We start from the raw sequence: 19,981 nt of genomic DNA on the forward strand, positions 1-19,981 counted from the left end.
AGATGGAGTCTCCTTCTGTTGCCTAGGCTGGAGTTCAGTGGTGCGATCTTGGCTCACTGCAACCTCCGTCCCCAAGTTCTAGAGATTCTTCTGCCTTAGCCTCCCAAGTAGCTGGGATTACAGGCACCTGCAACCATGCCCGGCTAATTTTTTGTATTTTTAGTAGAGACTGCTTTCCCCATGTTGGCCAGGTTGGTCTCGAATTCCTAACCTCAGGTGATTCACCCATCTTGGCCTTCCAAAGTGCTGGGATTACAGGCATGAGCCACTGCACCCAGCCATATGTAAGGAATTTCTTATCTCTTAAAGTTCTAATTTTAGTCCCTTATGCAAACATATCAGTATATTTCTCTAATAAAATTATTAATTTAAATTTTTGTTGTTGTTGTTTGAGACTGAGTTTTGCTCTTGTTGTCCAGGCTGGAGTGCAATGGCGCATCTCAGCTCACTGCAACCTCTGTCCCCCGGTTCAAGCCATTTTCCTGCCTCAGCCTCCTGAGTAGCTAGGATTACAGTCATGGGCCACTACACCCTACTAATTTTGTATTTTTAGTAGAGATGGGGTTTCTCCATGTTGGTGAGGCTGGTCAGGAACTCCAGACCTCAGGTGATCTGCCCACCTCAGCCTCCCAAAGTGCTGGGATTACAGGCATGAGCCACCACGTCTGGCCTTAATTTAAAATATTTTAAAAAATTACTTTCATAAATAGATGCTTCAACTAGTATGTTAATATATATTATATAAAATACATCTCTAAATTTTTTTTGAAGGGTGGAAGGGTGGGAGCCATCCCTAATATATTTAGATTTTAAAAATTATCTTTAAAAGTATATATTATACACTAATGATACTGAAAAATATACGGTGTGGGTAGAAAAACACAGATAACTTTCTGGTTTTATTTATAAAATTAAAATAATGTTTTCTGGGGTTTGTAATGTGCTGTAAAGTTTGACATTTTAGAAATTGAAGAATTAATCATAAAGCTCCACCTACTGGTTCATTATAGGCATACATTAAAGGGATGGAGAATGAAGATGATTTTAATAGTAGTAACTACATGGTAATAGTAGTAACTAAGAGAGTTCTACCTGAGGAAGAATAGCTGTTGGGTACGGGGCTTAATACTTGGGTGCTGTGATGCTCTGTGCAGCCAACCACCATGACACACGTTTACCTAAGTAACAAACCTGCACATCCTGCACATGTACCCCTGAATGTACAATAAAAGTTGAAGGAAAAAAAAAAAAGAATTAGAGCTCTAATTTGTACTAATGGAGGGAAACAAATGGGGTTACATAAAAGAGTTGAGTATAAAAACTTGTATTTGACTTTGGGATGTGTATCACTCACATTAAAATGGATATAGCTTATACTTCCGGATATTTACTTCCTGCAAAATAGACTAAGAAAACCAAGGTCTGAAGGCATCAGTCAGTCTCTATCAGTATAGTCTTTTTTGTGTGTGAATAACTTTTTAGTGACCTTGTGAGATAACCATTTTGTATTCTAGTTTGCTTAGCTTGATTATGAGGGAACTAAACTTTTAAAAATCAGCAGTTCTAATTTTTCAAATGAAATTATACTTGGAATATCAGTATATGAAACAGATAAAACAGTTGCTGCTCTGGATAAAGCTGGATTGGGAAGCCTGAATACACCTCATTTCTCACCATTCTCCATCCCTTCGAAAGTCCCCTGGATCTACTTCTCAAGAACTCTGGAGTTTGCAGAACCCATTTACAACCGTTGAATTCTATAATGATTTTTCTAAGATTTTGTTTTAGCTATATAATTGAGTTATGTAAACATTTACTTTTTTTCTTGAGAATAAAGTTTTGATTTTCATAGAGGGATCATTCTTTTGTAAAGAGATATTACTACAACAAGCCTGAGTTGTAAGTTGTAGCTTTAAGATTTTGTTTTTCTTTAGCATCATAGCAGTTCTTTTTGCCACAAAAAAGTAATACTAGAAATTGCTACTTCTTAAGAGGAGTGTGTTTGAAATAATTTCTAATGCTTCAGGCTTGTTTAATATACTTTTTTGTAAGATATTTCTTTAAAATCACCTTGTTTTTTACAATATCTTTTTCTGTGGAAGCATGAACACTGAAACATACAAATGAGAGCTTTTATTTTAACCGTTTTGTCTCTTGATATGTCGATTTTAGGTTTTGGTTGTTCAAATGCTACATTGCTTTATATTTCAATGTGATTTGGTTTTATTTTAGGTGTTTTGCTGGAGATCAGTCAACAGCTCTCTGAAGCAGTGTCGATGGGCCTATCCACGTCAGGTCTTCATTTCTGATATTGCTTTAAATAGAAATGAAATTCTATTTGTAACGAAAGATGGAGAAGGATTTAGAGGGAGATGGTTTGAAGAAAAAAGGAAGAGTTCTGAAAAGAAAGGTCAGTTCATATATGTGAACGATACATAAAAAGTACATTTCAGTTATCCTTTAATTATTAGCTTCAATTGACAAGTATTATTAGGTTTTACCTTTATGTATTTATATTTGTGATTAGTTTTCTTAATGCCTGTTTCCTATTAAAGTATAAGGTTAATGATGGCAAGGGCCATGAATATTCTTCTATATCCTTGGCCTTTGGCATATTTCTTGACACATGTAGTCACTCATTAAATCATCTGTTGTTTGAATAACTCAGTTATTATGTGCTAAAACAAAATCAAGAAGGTTTATAATTCCTCAGAAAATTATAAACATATTCTTCAAAATCATAAAGCCACAGAGAAATGTCTTTTGTAAAATATAGTGATTTACTTATATTTCCTTTACTTCTTTATAGATTATTCATGTCTGTAAACATTTACTGTTTATTTACTATGTGCCAGATATAGGGGAAAGTTCTAATGATGCAAAAATACATAAAATGAGCCTCTATTCTGAGGCACTCAGAAGCTTGTAGGGGCAATAGACATTTTGCAGATATTTACAGTTCACTGAGACTACTGTTAATATCCACATAATAAGTTTCTTGAGATAGAAATTGGAATAACTGAGTGTCAGAGGAAGATTAGTAAAGCCCCATAAGACTAAAACAGTGAATTTGAGAGAGTAACTAGAACATAGGTTCAACTTACAGAAGTCTTTGAAATTGTCTCTTAGTCATATTTAGTGATCTGAAACTGAGTTCATGATGAAGTCTGTTAATTTAGAATCTACCTCACTACTTCTTTGGAGATTAGTGTTTTCTATTTCAGTAAATTATTTTCTTTGACACCAAGATTCCCTTACCCGTAGAATTAATCAGTCATGAAACTTTGTTACTCTTTCTTACATCTTTCCACTTTTTTCCAGATTCATTGCTATAACCTAATCTATATCATTTTTTAATTCTTTTCCTGGATTTACAGTAATTCCTTTAATGGCCTCTTTATGCTTTGCTTACCTTAAACATTCTTCACACTACAGCCAGAGTAATTTCTTTCATGTAAATTTCATATCTTTGTGGAAAGCACTATATCCTTTGCCTTTATAGTCTTGATTTTACTTGTAATGATATAATCATTTGTGTAATGTCTGTCTTCCCTGCTAGATTGTGTGCTCTATGACGGTAGGAACACATCTGTCTTCTTCACTACTGTATCACCAGACTGTTAACACAGTAGCCTAGTGTGGTCACACATATTTTCTGAATACATACAAGAAAGGGGGACGAAAGGAAGGAAGCAAATAAACAAGAAGATTATGAAGATACTAGATTTATATGTTTTTAATCCAAGTTGAAATTTTTTCCCTTTGGGCAACAGGAAGTATAAATTACTAGATTTGGGTTTTAGACAGGTAACTTTGGTTGCAGTGTGGAGGATGTGTTTGTTGAAAGAGATGGAATCATAGATAATTGAGATTGATCCATCAAACAATTTTCTTTATAATACAACCAATATATTCAGTGCAAAATGTGTTGAAGAGGGTATAGTTCTTCAAAAACATTGAATCTATATGAAAGAGATTTCCATATTTTCCTAACTGCTTTTCTATTCCATTTACTCCTCAGTCGTTTTAGTAGTGTCAATAAGCCTTGATTAATGGTAGTTTATTTTTTTTTTAACAGAGATTTTATCAAACCTTCATAATTCCTCATCAGATGTGTCTTGTGTCTCTGATATAAATAGTGTGTTTGAAAGAATTCGACTTGAGAAACTTACCTATGCACATAGAGCTGTTAGTGTCAGCACCGATCCAAGTGGATGCAACTTTGCAATCTTGCAGTCAGATCCTAAAACAAGGTATACTTGTGTATATTAAATTTCATTTTTTAGAAGGAACAATCACTGAATTTTCTTTTGTTTTCTGTAGCTTCTGGTGCAAATTTAATTGAGGAGCTGTTGCCAAGACCTATAGAGACCTTAGACATAATCATGTTTACAGGATAATTCAGAGGTAGAATTTGTTATACTGGGAGTGACTGATGTTTCCTTTAGTTTGCAAACCGACATTTGTTGAAAATATCTGTACATGCACTCACAAAGTTTATTTGTCTTTCTTTCTTTCTTTTTTTGAGACAGAGTCTTGCTCTGTTGCCCAGTCTAGAGTGCAGTGGCACAATCTTGGCCCACTGCAACCTCTACCTCCTGGGTTCAAGTGATTCTCCTGTCTCAGCTTCCTGGGTAGTTGGGATTACAGGTGCCCACCACCATGCCCAGCTAATTTTTGTATTTTTAGTAGAGATGGGATTTCACCATGTTGGCCAGGCTGGTCTCAAACTCCTGACCTCAGGCGATCTGTCTGCCTCAGCCTCCCAAAGTGCTAGGATTACAGGCATGAGCGACCACACCCCACCTTATTTGTCTTTCATACTTTATGAGGTACTCTAGGTTCTCAGATTCTGAAAAAGTATTACAAATATTTCTTATGCAGTTTGCAAAAATTTCTGAACCTTGAATATGAGAATTGGTAAAGAAGTGTTGTGGAGCCGTCTATAAATCCCAGTACATATCTTCTAAGTCACATGAGCAGAGAGTTATCTGGTTAGGATAAACATCAAGGGTACTATTGAAGAGGGAAGAAATTCTACAAGTAGGGTAATTATGCATCCTAGTTTGCCCAGGTCTGCCCCCTTTTTAACATTGAAAGTCTCATCTCCTGAGAAACTCCTCAATCCAAGGCAAACCACAGGAGGGTTGGTCTTCCTACTGAGAAGGGTGAAATGTTGATTGAGAAGGTATAATTGCATTCCTACAGTGCTGTAAGAACCAGGTTATGGACAACTTAGTTCTTATTTTAATTTGAGAGAAGAAACAAATGTAAAAAGGAATTAAAAAAAATGAAAGGATGATACAGTATCTAGGACTTTGTGCCATATTACTGTATTTTAGGAAATGCCAAATTTAAAATTTTCTAAATTCTATTTAAAAAATTACATTTTGGTCTGGGTGTGGTAGCTTACGCCTGTAATCCCAGCACTTTGGGAGGCCGAGGCTGACGGATCACCTGAGGTCAGGAGTTTGAGACCAGCCTGGCCAACATGGTGAAACCCCGCCTCTACTAAAAACACAAAAATTAGCTGGGCATGGTGGCACGTGCCTGTAATCCCAGCTACTTGGTAGGCTGAGGCAGGAGAATCACTTAAACACGGGAGGTAGAGGTTGCAGTGAGCCAGTGTTGTACCATTGCCCTCCAGCTTGGGCAACAAGAGTGAGACTCTGCCTCAAAAACAAAAACAAAAAGCAACAAAAAAGTTGCATTTTAAAGGAAAATTGGCTAGGTATGAAAAAGCATTTCCTTCATTTTTTTGAAGCATAAATTATTTTTGTCTTGTTTCTAGCCTTTATGAAATTCCAGCTGTGTCCTCATCATCATTTTTTGAAGAGTTTGGCAAACTGTTGAGGGAAACAGATGAAATGGACAACATTCATGATGTGACATTTCAAGTTGTCAATAGAATCTTCCCTGCACATAAATATATTTTGGCAGCACGTTCTGATTTTTTTCAGAAATTGTTTCTTTCAGATGATACTACATTAGAATGTACAGATATTTACCGGAAAGATGAAGATTCTGCAGGGTGCCATCTCTTTGTGGTAGAGAAGGTTCATCCTGACATGTTTGAATACCTTTTACAATTTATATACACAGATACTTGTGACATTTTAACTCATGGCTTTAAACCAAGAATACACTTAAACAAAAACCCAGAAGAATATCAGGGAACTCTGAATTCTCACTTGAATAAAGTGAATTTCCATGAAGATAATAACCAGAAGTCTGCATTTGAAGTTTACAAAAGTAATCAAGCTCAAACAATTAGTGAAAGGCAGAAGAGCAAACCTAAATCTTGTAAAAAAGGAAAAAATGTTGGGGAAGACGATCCTGTAAGAATGTTGCAAACTGTTGCAAAGAAATTTGGCTTCAGTAATTTGAGCAGTAGGTATGATAGTTCCTTTTTATCTGTTTTTGTACCTTATTCAGTCCTACTTGAAAAAATTTCCCACCCTTTTTTCCTTAATTTTCTTTCCTTTCCCCTTCCCCAGTCTCTTCCCACTTGGTCCATCCCCTTCTCTTTCTCCTTCCTCTCCTTCTCTCCCTTCTCTCCCTCTACCCCTGCTTTTTTGGGTGAGGTACATGGATGTGTCATTCCTCCATTTGCTGGCAGAGCTATCTCTGTGGGATTTCTTGGATTACATTAATGGACGGGAAAGCTGTTGGTGGGTTTGAACTCTGGTTTGTGTATATAACAGGGATCTGTAGTGGCAGGTAGTGTGGTATGCTGGAAAGGTCTTTCAGATTAGACAGACATACGTGTCTCTTAGCTTTTCTATTCCTGGCTGGGGCAATTTTCTTTCTTTTACCTCAGTTTGTCAGCATATGAAATGGGAAAGAAAATATTTACCTCATATTGTTGGTATAGCTTGGTCATATGTAAAGTGCCTAACACCATAGTATCATATTGAATCAGATTATTTGAAATTCTCTCCTTTTTTAAGGTATTTATGTTGCTCGTGGCAGCTAAACCTTAGTTTTAGGGTGGGAGCAGAAGACGAGTGTATACCATGCTTTCTGTTTAAAAACAATGAAGGGGTCAGGTGTGGCGGCTCATGCATGTGATCCCAGCACTTTGGGAAGCTGAGCTGGGTGGATCACCTGAGGTCCAGAGTTTGAGACCAGGCTGGCCAACATGGCAAAACTTGATCTCTGCTAAAAATTACAAAAATTAGCCAGGCATGATGGTAAGTGCCTGTAGTCCCAGCTACTGGGGAGGCTGAGGCACGAGAATCTCCTTGAACCTGGGAGGCGGAAGTTGCAGCAAGCAAAGATCATACCACTACACTCCAGCCTGGGCAACAAGAGTGAGACTTCGTCTCAAAAAAAAAAAAAAAAAAAAAAAAAAAAAAAGAAAAAGAAAAATAGAAGAAGAAGTTAATACAATTGCCATCTGAGTAATAATAGCTGATCACACTTGGAAACTAGGGTCCAGGAGCTCCTCTATTTGGGGATTGAGGTGCCAGCATTTATACAGTTTGCATCTACAGATATAGCATCAGCAGCATCTTCAGGATTCTTCAAGCTGGGTAGATCCAATTCTAAAGAAATATTGACACCACTGGGAAAGCAATCATCATGAGAACTGCCTGCCCCTCCCTGGGATTGCTCCATCAGAGCCCTGGGCATGGAACATTCCTCCATATGGAAACTGAGTGCCAAGCTGTTGCTTATTTTCAGATGCTTTTTCCTAATTAGGAGAAAACTCGCCCCTGTTCTGAGTACAGAGTGAGCTTCCTTGTATTGCTCAAGTGTATGCTACATGGCCAGCCTCACCAGTATATCTTCCACCACACCCCTCATGGGAATGTGGATGTTCTCCAGTAGCCCAAGAGATCTGTGTACAGCCCATCACCCTGCGTTGGCTACTGGGAAGGACTTCTGGCCATGGGAAATGGGAGGACACTATAGGGTGTCATTCATGCTGGTCTCTTCTTCCTGTGAGTGAAGCATTGCTCCAACTGGTGCCTTGGGTGTTGAGTCCTCTTTGGTGTCTCCATACCCATAGAAGATGCAGTGGACTCTGATTTCTGGTGGTTGGCATTGATGTGGTCTTTGGTGTCCTTACTTGGAATTGGGTACCTGGATCTTCCTGCCAGACACACTCGTCATGTTAATAGCATAGATGTGAATGCCTAGGGGTATTGGCCCTGTGGGTAGGAATGTGCTTNAAAAAAAAAAAAAAAGTGAAAAACTTTGTGTTATGGCTTTGATTTGTTGTCAGTAATATTTAATATATTTTGAATTCTAATTAGAATGGAAGAAGTATGGTATTTTGAGATACTATATTTAGATGTAAGCTAATTTGTTGGATTTTTTTTTGTTGTATGTTTATTTTTGTAGGGGAATATATATATGTCAATTGTTAATTTTTATCTATCCTTGATAGGTTAGATGGAGTCAGATTTGAAAATGAACAAATTAATGTTATTGCCAAGAAAACTGGTAATAAACTGAAGCTAAGTCAGAAGAAATGGTAAGTAAAGAAAGGAAGATTAACTTTTTATCTCTACATTTTAGCACATAACTGTGGAAATAGAGCTCTGTTTACCCACATATGAAGCAAAATGTATAGGTAGATACACTCTTACACTCTCTTACCTTTTCTAGTCTTCTGCATTTCTGGAAATTTTGGGGAACTGTTGAGGTAAATTAATAAAATATTAACTGCTGAAGACATCAAATGAATTTATTTTTTCTGATAACTTTCTAATAGAGAGAGGAACTTTTAATTTTTATTTTTTCTTGCTTGAATTTTGTGTCTTGTTATAATTAGGCAATGTTAATAGCCCCCATACCAAATTATATATCATCATGGTGATGATTATTTCCTTTAGTATAAGAAAGTTTTAAAATTTATACTGTTTTAAATATATGGTTAAAAATTTTGTTTTTAGGGCCAGTGTGGTGGCTCACGCCTGTAATTCCAGCCCTTTGTGGGGCCGAGATGGGCGGATCACTTGAGGTCAGGATTTTGGGACCAGCCTGACTAATATGGTGAAACCCTGTCTCTACTAAAAAAATATAAAAATTAGCCAGACGTAGTGGTGGGTGCCTGTAATTCCTGCTACTTGGGAGGCTAAGGCAGGAGAATAGCTTGAACCTGGGAGATGGAGGTTGCAGTGTGCCAAGATCGCACCATTGCACTCCAGCCCTGGGGACAAAGCAAGACTCGATCTCAGAAAAAGAAAAGTTTTGTTTTAGTGTTCATATTTCCCCTGTAAGTGAAAAGATTTTGGAGAAGGATAAACTGTGGAAGTATTTAAACTGTTTGGCCCAGATTAGCTATTACAGATGAGCAAATTACAGAGACTTAAATATGATATCACTTAGTATTATATTGGTAACAGTTGGTCTGAAATTTAAAAAAAAAAAGGAAAATCAGAAAAAATACTTTTTGAATATTTGTATTCAGCTCCCTTTTCAAATATTGTCTTTACTGTAAGGCCCTTATTATCTTCCCTGAGGTGGAGGAAGAGAGAGTGTTTTATTGTATGTATTCCTGAAGGTATTTATTCTCTCCTACCTTCAAGAGAAAATTGAAAGTCAAGCCAAATCCTATAATATTTTTCATTAAATATGTAAAGAAATTTATCTTGCTTCAATTAAACATTTTCTTGCAGTTCATTTTTGTGTGATGTGACCATGAAATCAGTGGATGGAAAGGAGTTTCCTTGTCATAAATGTGTTCTTTGTGCTAGACTTGGTAGGTGCACTTTTTTAAGCTGTTAATTTATTTGCTGTAGTATTGTTTCACTGTTCTTATTGCAGTAAACTTTTTTTTCTTTTAGAATATTTTCATAGTATGCTGAGTAGCTCATGGATCGAGGTAAGATTTAAGTAAAAAGCACCTAGGTTGGTAACTATGTTTCTTTATATTTAGTGGAAATCATGTAGTAAAGAAATTCAAAATCAGAACTTGATATTTTAGCTCAGTTTTTCATTTATATTAAACTTTGTGCTTAAGGCTGCTGGAAAATAGCAACATTTAGAATTTAAAACTATCGTCAAGAGGCTGCTTAAATAAAAATTTGTCTGTTATTAGAAATGTATTCGGAATACCACTGTGTCTCTTGTTTTCTGAGTTTTTTTTGTTCCTTTTTCATGTTATGTTTTAAAATTAAATTTAATCTTATTTTAGCCATGTGTTTTGTAAATTTTATGTTCTTTTGCATTTGAGGTGATTTCCTGTTCAGAGTGTTTTATACCAATAACCCAAATTAGAATGTAATAATATTTTATTGTTTAGAATGAATTATTTTACTTTATTTTGTCTTATTTTATTTAGGCTTCCAGTTGTGCAGCTCTGGAAATGCCAATACATTCTGATATATTAAAAGTTATTTTGGACTACCTCTATACTGATGAAGCTGTGGTGATAAAAGGTATTAATAAGAGTTAGGACATTGTAGATATTTCAGATATAATGGAATAATGGTAAAATCAACATGAATCTTTACTTCTACTAGAAAAAGCTATCATTGAAGGCTGAATTTATTTAATTTTAAAAGTATTTATTTTTTATTATTTGTGGAGACTGGGGTCTTATTATGTCCAGGCTGGTCTCAAACTCCTGGGCTCAAGTGATTGTTCTGCCTCAGCCTTCCAAACTGCTAGGATTACAGCATGAGCCACTGTGCCTGGCCAATAAAGGCTTAATTTAGAATAAGCAATAGGAATGATTGCTAATAGTAAAGGAGCAGAAAAAGTTTTCATTACCCATGTGAAAATGAACTCTTGGAGAATTAGTGCTTGCTTCGGCAGCAAGTATACTAAAACTGGAACAGTACAGAGAAGATTAGCATGGCCCCTGTGCCAAGGATGACACACAAATTTGTGAAGCATTTCAAAAAAAAAAGAAAAAGAAAAAAGAATTGCATGTAATGGTTGAAATTAGATTTAGCAGTTCGATTTCCAGCTACTTCTATGCTGGAGTTGAATGAATTAACAACAGGGATAGTTTCGACAAATACTTACATAAGTTCTTTCTTACCTATTTTTCCCCTTTATGGTTATACATCTTGAGAGTGAAGCAGATTAAAAATTGTACCAGAATTTATGAAGAGAGGCCATTTATATACTTTGTTAGGCAAAACAGTAAGTTTTAGTTACAAGGCATGTTTAGTCATTGGAATGATACTAGATGTTCTGTCATATTCCATTAGTTTTTTAACCCCAGCTGTATATTGGGGATTTTGAAAAAGTGAATAGACCTCTATTTCCAAGAAACTCAATCTAGTGGAGAAGACAAACGTATAAGAAAACAAATATAATCCAACAGAGTAATCCTCTAAAAAACAGATGCATTTTTAAGAAGCTAGCCTCTAAGTCTACCTAGGAAATCTGGGTAGTCTTGTAAAGGAGATAGAGTTTAATGAGGACAAGATTTCTGAAGATTTGTATACTTGAGGGTAAGATAACCAAGACATTGATATGTTTTTCTCTACTTCTTTCTTTTTAAAAATTGAGAAATTATTTGCAGCATAAAACATACTTTTAAAGCATACAATAAGTAGTTTTTAGTATATTTAAAAATCGTGCAACTATCATCACTGTATAATTCTAGAACATTTTCATCGCTGCAGAAAGAAACCTTGTACTCATTAGCAGGCAGTTCCCACTCTGTCTCATCCCCGGTCCCTGGAATACCCCTTTTCTGTTTTCTGTCTCTATGGATTTACCATGTTATACATTGTTACTACATATAATTTTGATATATATATTATATACATTTCATATATATAATATATAAAATATATATAAAATATGTATTTTATTTATATATAGAGAGATGATTACCACAATCAAGCTAATTAACAAATCCATCACCTCACATAATTACCTTTTTTGTTTTGTGGTGAGTGTACTTAAGATCTAGACTTTTAGCAAATCTCAAGTGTGCAGTACATTATTATAAGTGTAGTTGCCATGCTGTCGATAAGGTTTCCAGAACTTACTCATTCATCTTATAACTGTAATTTTCTACTCTTTGACCGATATCTCCCCATTACCCTAATCCCCTGACCTCTAGTAACTACCATTCTCATTGTTAATATTTGTATTTGTTGTGAGTTATGGGTCCACGTTTATTCTTTTACATCTGTATATCCTATTTTTTCAGCACCATTTGTTGAAAAGACATTTATTTTCCCATTGAATTGTTTTAGCACCTTTGTCAAAAATCAACTGACAAATAAGTTTTATTTCTATACTCTTCAATTCTGTTTCACTGAACTCTCTTTATGCCAGTACAGCACTTTATGATTACCATTTCTGTGTTATAAGTTGTGAAATTGAGAAATGGGAGTTCTCCTATTTTCTGTGATTTCAAGATTGTATTGGCTATTTTGGATTTTTTGCATTTTCATGTGAAGTTTAGGATTAGTTTGCCAATTTCTGCAATAAAGGCAGCTGGGATTTTAGTACGAATCACATTCAATTTGTAGATCTACTTGAGAATTATTGCTATTTTAATATTTAAAATATTAAAATGTTAAAATATTTTAATATTTAAGTCTTATAATCCATTAACACTAGCTGTCTTTCCATTTATTTACGTCTATTTAAGTCTTTAATTTCTTTCAATGATTTCTGTAGTTTTCAGTGTACAAGTCTTGCTCTTTCTTTGTTAAGAATTATTAAGAATTTTTAATACTCTATTAAATGGAATTTTTTTAAAAAATTATTTTTGGATTGTCCTTTGCTAGTGTTTAGAATTACAATTGATTTTGTATATTGATCTTGTATCCTGCAGCCTTGCTGAACTTGTTCACTGATTCTAGTAGTTTTTTTAGTGGATTCCTTAGGATTTTCTATATGCAAGGTCATGTCTTCTATAAACAGAAATGGTTTTACTTACAAGCCAATCTGGGTGTGCCTTATTTCTTTTTCTTGCTTAATTGCCTTGTTTAGATGAATCACTAGTACTTTGTTAGAAGTGGCAACAGTGGTCATCCTTGCCTTGTTTCTGATCGTAGGAAAAAGGATTTAGTCTTTTTTTTTTTTTTTTTTTTTAAGAGACAGGGTCTCGCTATGTTGCCCAGGCTGGAGTGCAGTGGCTGTTCACAGGCGCGATCCCACTACTGAACAGCACGGGAATTTTGACCTGCTCCACTTCCGACCTGGGCCAGTTCACCCCTCCTTAGGCAACCTTGTGGTCCCCCACTCCCGGGAGGTCACCATATTGATGCCGAACTTAATGTGGACACCGATTGGCATAGCGCACTACAGCCCAGAACTCCTGGGCTCAAGAGATCCTCCAGCCTCAGCATCCTGAATATCTGGGACTACAGGCACACGCCACCACGCCCAGCGAGCATTTAGTCTTTTACCATTAATTAAGATGTTACCTGTGCGTTTTTTGTAGTTGCCATTTATCAGGTTGAGAAAGATTATTTCTATTCCTGGTTTATTGAGTGTTTTTAATCGTGAAAGGGTGTGCAATTTTTGTCAAATGTTTTTCTGTTTCTTAAGTTTCAAAGAACTAAAGAATGATGCTTGTTTTCTTTCCTTTTGGTCACGTGTTTGTTATACTTATTTTTGTGTATTGATTGATTTTTCATGTATTGAATCATCCTTTCATTTTGGATTTATTCTGCTGGGTCATGTTGCATAACTCCTTTTTATATGTCACTGGATTCAGTTTCTTAGCATTTTGTTGAGGATTTTTGCATCTCTAATTGTAAGGGGTATAGGTTTAGTTTTCCGGTGATGCCCCTGTCTGTTTTTAATATCTGCATGATATTGACCTCCTTATCTGAGTTGGAAAGTGTTCTTCATCTTCTACTTTTTGAAGAGTTTGTGGAGAATTATATTAATATGTCTTGTATTAATTCATCAGTTGTATTATTCATCTTTATTCAGTCAGATTAACCAATTAAGCCATCTGGTCCTGGACTCTTCTTTGTAGGAACTTTTTTGATCACTAATTCGATATTTTTACCTATTGCTAATTGTTTGCCACCAGATAGAAGGCTGTTCTCACTGGGCAAGCTTTGAGTCAGGTCAAATAAAGATAAGCATTCTAGTGGGATTTTTAGGAAACTAGCAAACAGGTCAAATAAGGATACTATTGCTCTATAACTGTTCTATTTCCTTCTGTGGCTACTCAGCTGTCAATGTGATTCCCTGTGATTGTGGAGCTGTTGATTTTCAGTACTGCTGTGGAGAAGGGGAGAGGAATATCTGAATAGGAAAGGCTGCAGTGTCCCAAATTCTGCTGTTCTTACAGAAATTCAACTGCTTTTCTTAAGTAAACACTTCTTAGATTATTGCAAGCTTTTGGCTGATTTCCAGAGTTCTGGAAAAGTTGATTATGACAATTTTCCACAGTTGTCTCATTGTTTTTTTAGAGGAGAGTATTAGAAGCCCTTAGTCTGTCATTCCTAGTGCCTTTTCCTTTCTTCATATTTTAAAGCTGTTTTCTATTTCAGATTTTTTTCTACTTAATCATTTTTTCCTTTCTCATCCTCTGTTGTTATTTTTTTCTTTCAATTTATGTTGTTATTTTAGCAGTGGCTCAGGGGCAGAACTTAGGGCCCAGAAAGTTGTTTTAGTTTTTATTTTTTTGAAATGGAGGCTTGCTCTTTTGCCCAGGCTGGAGTGCAGTGGCAAGATCTTGCCTTATTGCAATCTCTGCCTCCCGTGTTCAAGCAGTTCTCATGCCTCAGCCTCCCGAGTAGCTAGGACTACAGGCATGTGCCACCACACCCAACTAATATTTGAATTTTTAGTAGAGACATGTTCTCCATGTTGGCAGGCTGGTCTCTAACTCTTGGTCTCAAGTGATCCTCGTGCCTTTGCCTCCCATAGTGCTGGGATTACAGGCATGAGCCACCGTGCCCGGACCAAGAAAGTTGTTTTAAATTAAGTAACTCCTGTAGTTACAAAAAAGTACTCTTAGATGACAAATTTTGTTTTAATTGAGAAAGCATGAGAGTATTATTTCTCCACCCTGTATGTATTGTTGAAGTGTGATGCTGAGATGTGACTTTTCCCTATTTGTATTAGTTTGAGAAGTGTTTTTCTAACAACATGAGAGATTATAAACAAGTCAGGCATTCTAGTAGCCTTCTAGACTGAAATGATTAATTTAAGTTGGACATTTTATGGTCCTGGTGTGAGCCAAGACATTTTGGTGTAATTTTGTCAGCTTTCCACCTAAAAATTAGAAATATATTTTGATATATTTACTTTTTATTATAGTTGCCCTTTCAACATTTAGAAAATAATCTTAAATCTCTTTTCTAGTGTCTTAATTACTTCAATTTTTTTTCTAGGTATAATGTTTACAAGGAAATGAAGACTGATGTTTGTTTTCTTTCTTTTTTTAGAATCTCAAAATGTAGATTTTATTTGTAGTGTTCTTGTGGTGGCTGACCAACTTCTCATAACCCGATTGAAAGAGATTTGTGAAGTAGCATTAACTGAAAAACGTGAGTAATTGTGTTTTCAGGTTCATCAAGGATTACTGTACTTTATTGACTTTATGATTCCACTTATGGTAAAATAGACCATTTTTTTGGTACCAAGAAAATCTGCCAAAATATGTAAATTATTACATGCCATCATTTGGAAGTGAGTTCTTATTTTAGAAATACGTGAAAATATATATGACAGAATTAAAAGGTAATATTTTTATTGAAATGTCATAAAACCTTTGGTAATAAAGATGGTGTCAAATAATTTTTGTGTTTTTAGTAGAGGTGGGGTTTCACCATGTTGGTCAGACTTGTCTTGAATTCCTGACCTCGTGATCCACCTGCCTTGGCCTCTCAAAGTGCTGGGATTGCAGGCGTGAGCCACTGTGCCTGGCCTATTATTTGCAGTGATTTTTTAAATGCAACTTTCCTATTACATATCTGAACAAAGCACATCTCTTTTTTTCTTGAAATCTTCTTTCTTGCCCTTTCATTATTTTAGTTAATTTCATGGCTGTCCTCCTGAACACTCTACTTTGAAATCCAAAATTAGTTTTTATTTGTTATTTTGGCCCTAACACTCAAATTTATTCATCTATCAAAACTGATTCTTCTTAACTATGTTGGCCATGTTTCCCCTACCTTTGGGTTCTCACTGTCACTATGCAGTTGAGGTCACTGTTATCTGTTCCTTCTATGTTGTGTGACAGTAGTATTTTAAATGCTCTTTTTCCTGTCTTCTGTTTCTTTATGTTTTCTGTAGGAGGTAATTATGTCTTCTCCTGTTTACATATTTATTATTGCTTACTCTAGAATAAAGGTTAACTTTCCTTAGCTTCCACATGACAGCTTTTTTGGCTTTCAAATCTTTTATGTGTTCTGCTTCATTGCTACTTTAGGAAGTGTGAAGGGAATTCCCGTCAATTTTTTCTAATTCATAGTTGCTAGGAGTTTGTCTTGGCTTTAGCATTTTTTTTGTTTTTTGTTTTTACTTTTCTTGAGCACTATAGACTGTCTTCTTGGTTATTAAAAAGAGAACAACAGCCCTGATCTCCTTTTAAGCAAGAAAAGAAAAGTATTCTAAAATAAAGGACACAGCATACAACAGGTATAAGATATACATGTAGGTGATATTTTACACTTGTACAGTTGGCTTTCCTGGCCTCCTTCTTTGATGTTCTTTCATGGCTGCACAGTTGCCTTTATTAATTCCTTGATGTTCCTAGAACCTAGGAAAAGGAGGCTGCCACCTCTTTTGGTCTCTGATTATTAGGAATATATGGACACTTGTTCTCAAATGAACAACTCCAAAGAAGTTTTTATATGATCTAATTTTTATCATTTCCTCCATTTCTGTATTTATCATTAGTCGAATATATAGGTTAGTCAGGAGTGAGGCAGAGACCATTATTGACTGCAGTTGCAACTTTTCACAGAATTACAGGGGAGAAAGAAAAAGAAATGCAAGAAGCCAGATGTAGAAAACAGCTGTGTTCCTCTATTGGCTGGTACTGATAGAGTAAGTAAGAAAAATAGTGGAGAGAACAGGAAGCTGAAAGTTACCTATTATGTAGGTAGGATATTCTGGGAGAGTCTCTAGGAAAATGAGTACTTTGTATATAATGTTACTAGGATTGTAACTAAATCCAGAATCTTTTGCATAGTATATCAGATTTTTCACTGGCGTGAAAAATATTGTAAGACTTTGATGTACATATTTTCAAAATATGTGTATATTTATATACTTAAATATCCACATAAATTCTGATAGATAACTCAATATATTTTATAGAATTATCTCATCAGTTTTTCTTAGTTTTATATGTTTTATGGAAGAGGGAATAACTGCTATGTAAATGAAAAGGAAAATTGTTCATGAATGAAAGCTTTTTAAAAATATTCAGAAAATGTTAGGTAGAAGATTGTCAGTTTTTATGTGTTTGCTTTTAGGTGGCACTATGCTTTTTCTGTGTTTTGTTTTACTTAGAGTATTCTTGTGTGTGAGCTTATTTCATAGCCAATGTTTTGAAATTACTTTGGCATGCTAGGATAGAAGAGTTACATATTTGCCCCAGTATTAACTTATTTTTGACAAGAACATATTTTTTTCCGTCGTTCTAAATGTTCAAATCTTACAGCTTTAGACATAAATGTATTTTAATTTGCTATAGTAACATGCTTTTCATCTAATTTTGCAAATCTTTTCTTTCATTGTAGTTACCCTGAAGAATGCTGCTATGCTCCTGGAATTTGCAGCAATGTATAATGCAAAACAGTTGAAACTGTCATGTTTACAATTTATAGGATTGAATATGGCAGCTTTACTTGAAGCAAGGTAGGTGAGGTGCATATGTTGTATGATTGTTGCAAAATCAGATATTTATATATAAAAGCAGTTATTATTAGTGATTTAAATATTTACCTGGATGGAAAGAACTTGATAAATGCTGATGATTTAGAAGTTATATATATTTTAAAATTAGAGAGTTATTGAAAACTTTTGAAATGTTTTTAACAGTGATCTTTTAAAAATGAAATAAATTTGTATTTTTTTAAACGTAAGATCAAAATCTTATACTTACTGTAAAGTCATTGATGAGATCATGAAAACCCAGAAATTTGAGATTAGAGTTCTTGGTGTCAGTTTTCTTTTAAGGCTTGTCTAGTTTATTTTTACATTTTATTTCAATAGTAATGACTATTAACTATGCACTAGACAGTATTCTCAAAGCATTACACAGGTTAATTTAGTTAATTTTTATGAAAACTTTATGAAGTAGAAAAGATTCTTTGTACATTTATTCATAACAGTTGCTTGAGGCTGGGTGTGGTGGCTCATGCCTGTAATCCCAACACTTTGGGAGGCTGAGGTAGGTACCAGGCTGGCCAACATGGCAAAACCCTGTCTCTAATACAAACATAAAAAGTAGCCGGGCATGGTGGTATATGCCTGTAGTCTCAACTACTTGGCAGGCTGAAGCAGGAGAATCACTTAAACCTGGGAGGCAGAGGTTGCAGTGAGCTGAGGTTACACGATTAGACTCAAGCTTGGGTGACAAGAGTGAGACTCTATTACATACACACACAAAAAAGAATTGTTTGAGTTTTATTCAAGATGTTTGTGTAATATGTTTGCTTTGCTGTGTATTTGAAATATGTAATGTATAACTACATCTATTTCCAAAGAACTGGTATATATAATGCTTAAAGAATAACTTTGTTACTTATTTGGCAATATGAAATATCTACATATGTAAATAACTTGACAGGTATTAAGTCACTTGAGTTTTAAGATAGAATTTTATATCCTTTATTTTAGGTCTTTTGATGTTTTAAGTGATGGTGTTTTGAAGGATCTTTCTGAGTTTTACCGAAAAATGGTAAGGTTTATGTTTTAAGATTTTTGTGGGTATGTTACCAGCTTTAGCAGATAAGTAATATATTAGATCAGACTTATCAATGGAAGAATTTCCTAGTGACTTATTTCCTAATGACGTTAGGATCTTTTAAAACTGAGAATATAGGATTCCTTTACAGATCTCACTGATAAGCATGATAATGAAAATTAAAGATACTTAATAATAAAGTTAATATTTATTAATTTCTTTATAAGTGAAGTTACTGAAAGCTTCAGAGTATTTTCTTATTTACCAAAGGTCAGGACAGTGCAAAAACAGAAATTCATATGATCTCTAAGAAATAGATTAATCTATGTTTAATAATAAAGTGGAACTTTTTCTCAAGTTTCTTTTTTTGCCAGGCTTATGGGATAAAGTTTCTATTTAATTGAATCAAAATTCAACCCCCTTGTCTAAATTTAGGAAGTTATTGAATATTCAAGACTTTTCTGTTAAATATTAATAGAAATGTATAAATAGAAAATATGAAATATTTTCATATTAAAAATGGAATATCTTACATATTTAAAAAACATCTTTAGGCTGGGTGTGGTGACTTATGCCTGTAATCCCAGCATTTTGGGAGGCCAAGGTGGGAGGTTTGCTTGAGACCAGGTGTTCCAGACTAGCCTGGCCAACATGGCAAGAGCCCCATCTGTCCAAAAAAGAAAAATTCATAGATTTTATATTTGAAAAGTGACATCTTCAATTCTGCAGATTCCAGCAATGGATAGAAGGGTCATTACACCATATCAAGATGGACCAGATATTAGCTATTTGGAAGTAGAAGATGGAGATATCTTTTTGAAAGAAGAAATAAATATGGAACAAAATTATTCGTAAGCTCTGTTCTCTCTTTTTTTTCTTATTTATTTATTTATTTATTTTTATTGCATTTTAGGTTTTGGGGTACATGTGAAGAACATGCAGAGTTGTTGCATAGGTACACACGTGGCAGTGTGATTTGCTGCCTTCCTCCCCATCACCTACATCTGGCATTTCTCCCCTTGCTGTCTCTCCCCAGCTCCCCACCCCCCACCGTCCCTCCGCCATTTCCCCCCAACTGACCCCAGTGTGTAGTGATCCCCTCCCTGTGTCCATGTGTTCTCATTGTTCAACACCCGCCTATGAGTGAGAACATGCGGTGTTTGATCTTCT

The 19,981-nt window shown here is 35.1% G+C and overlaps 1 protein-coding gene and 1 non-coding gene across 3 annotated transcripts in view; both read left to right on the forward strand.

Moving 5' to 3' along the window:
- The window catches only part of IBTK (inhibitor of Bruton tyrosine kinase), a 91,479-nt gene that overhangs the window by 33,410 nt on the left and 38,088 nt on the right, over window positions 1-19,981 (forward strand). For both annotated transcript variants that reach the window (XM_017506694.2, XM_017506695.2), the window contains exons 10-20: window positions 2,233-2,410; window positions 4,079-4,253; window positions 5,792-6,394; window positions 8,396-8,482; window positions 9,630-9,712; window positions 9,798-9,835; window positions 10,295-10,391; window positions 15,339-15,440; window positions 17,643-17,760; window positions 18,745-18,805; window positions 19,541-19,662. In XM_017506694.2, coding sequence (XP_017362183.1) covers window positions 2,233-2,410; window positions 4,079-4,253; window positions 5,792-6,394; window positions 8,396-8,482; window positions 9,630-9,712; window positions 9,798-9,835; window positions 10,295-10,391; window positions 15,339-15,440; window positions 17,643-17,760; window positions 18,745-18,805; window positions 19,541-19,662 — 1,664 coding nt within the window. The remainder of the gene's footprint in view (window positions 1-2,232; window positions 2,411-4,078; window positions 4,254-5,791; window positions 6,395-8,395; window positions 8,483-9,629; window positions 9,713-9,797; window positions 9,836-10,294; window positions 10,392-15,338; window positions 15,441-17,642; window positions 17,761-18,744; window positions 18,806-19,540; window positions 19,663-19,981) is intronic.
- Window positions 10,759-10,862, forward strand: LOC119467965. The gene has a single exon (XR_005196600.1). It is a non-coding gene; the product is annotated as a U6 spliceosomal RNA (small nuclear RNA).

Source organism: Cebus imitator, unplaced genomic scaffold, assembly GCF_001604975.1.
Source record: "Cebus imitator isolate Cc_AM_T3 unplaced genomic scaffold, Cebus_imitator-1.0 Scaffold357, whole genome shotgun sequence".
Taxonomy (NCBI): domain Eukaryota; kingdom Metazoa; phylum Chordata; class Mammalia; order Primates; family Cebidae; genus Cebus; species Cebus imitator.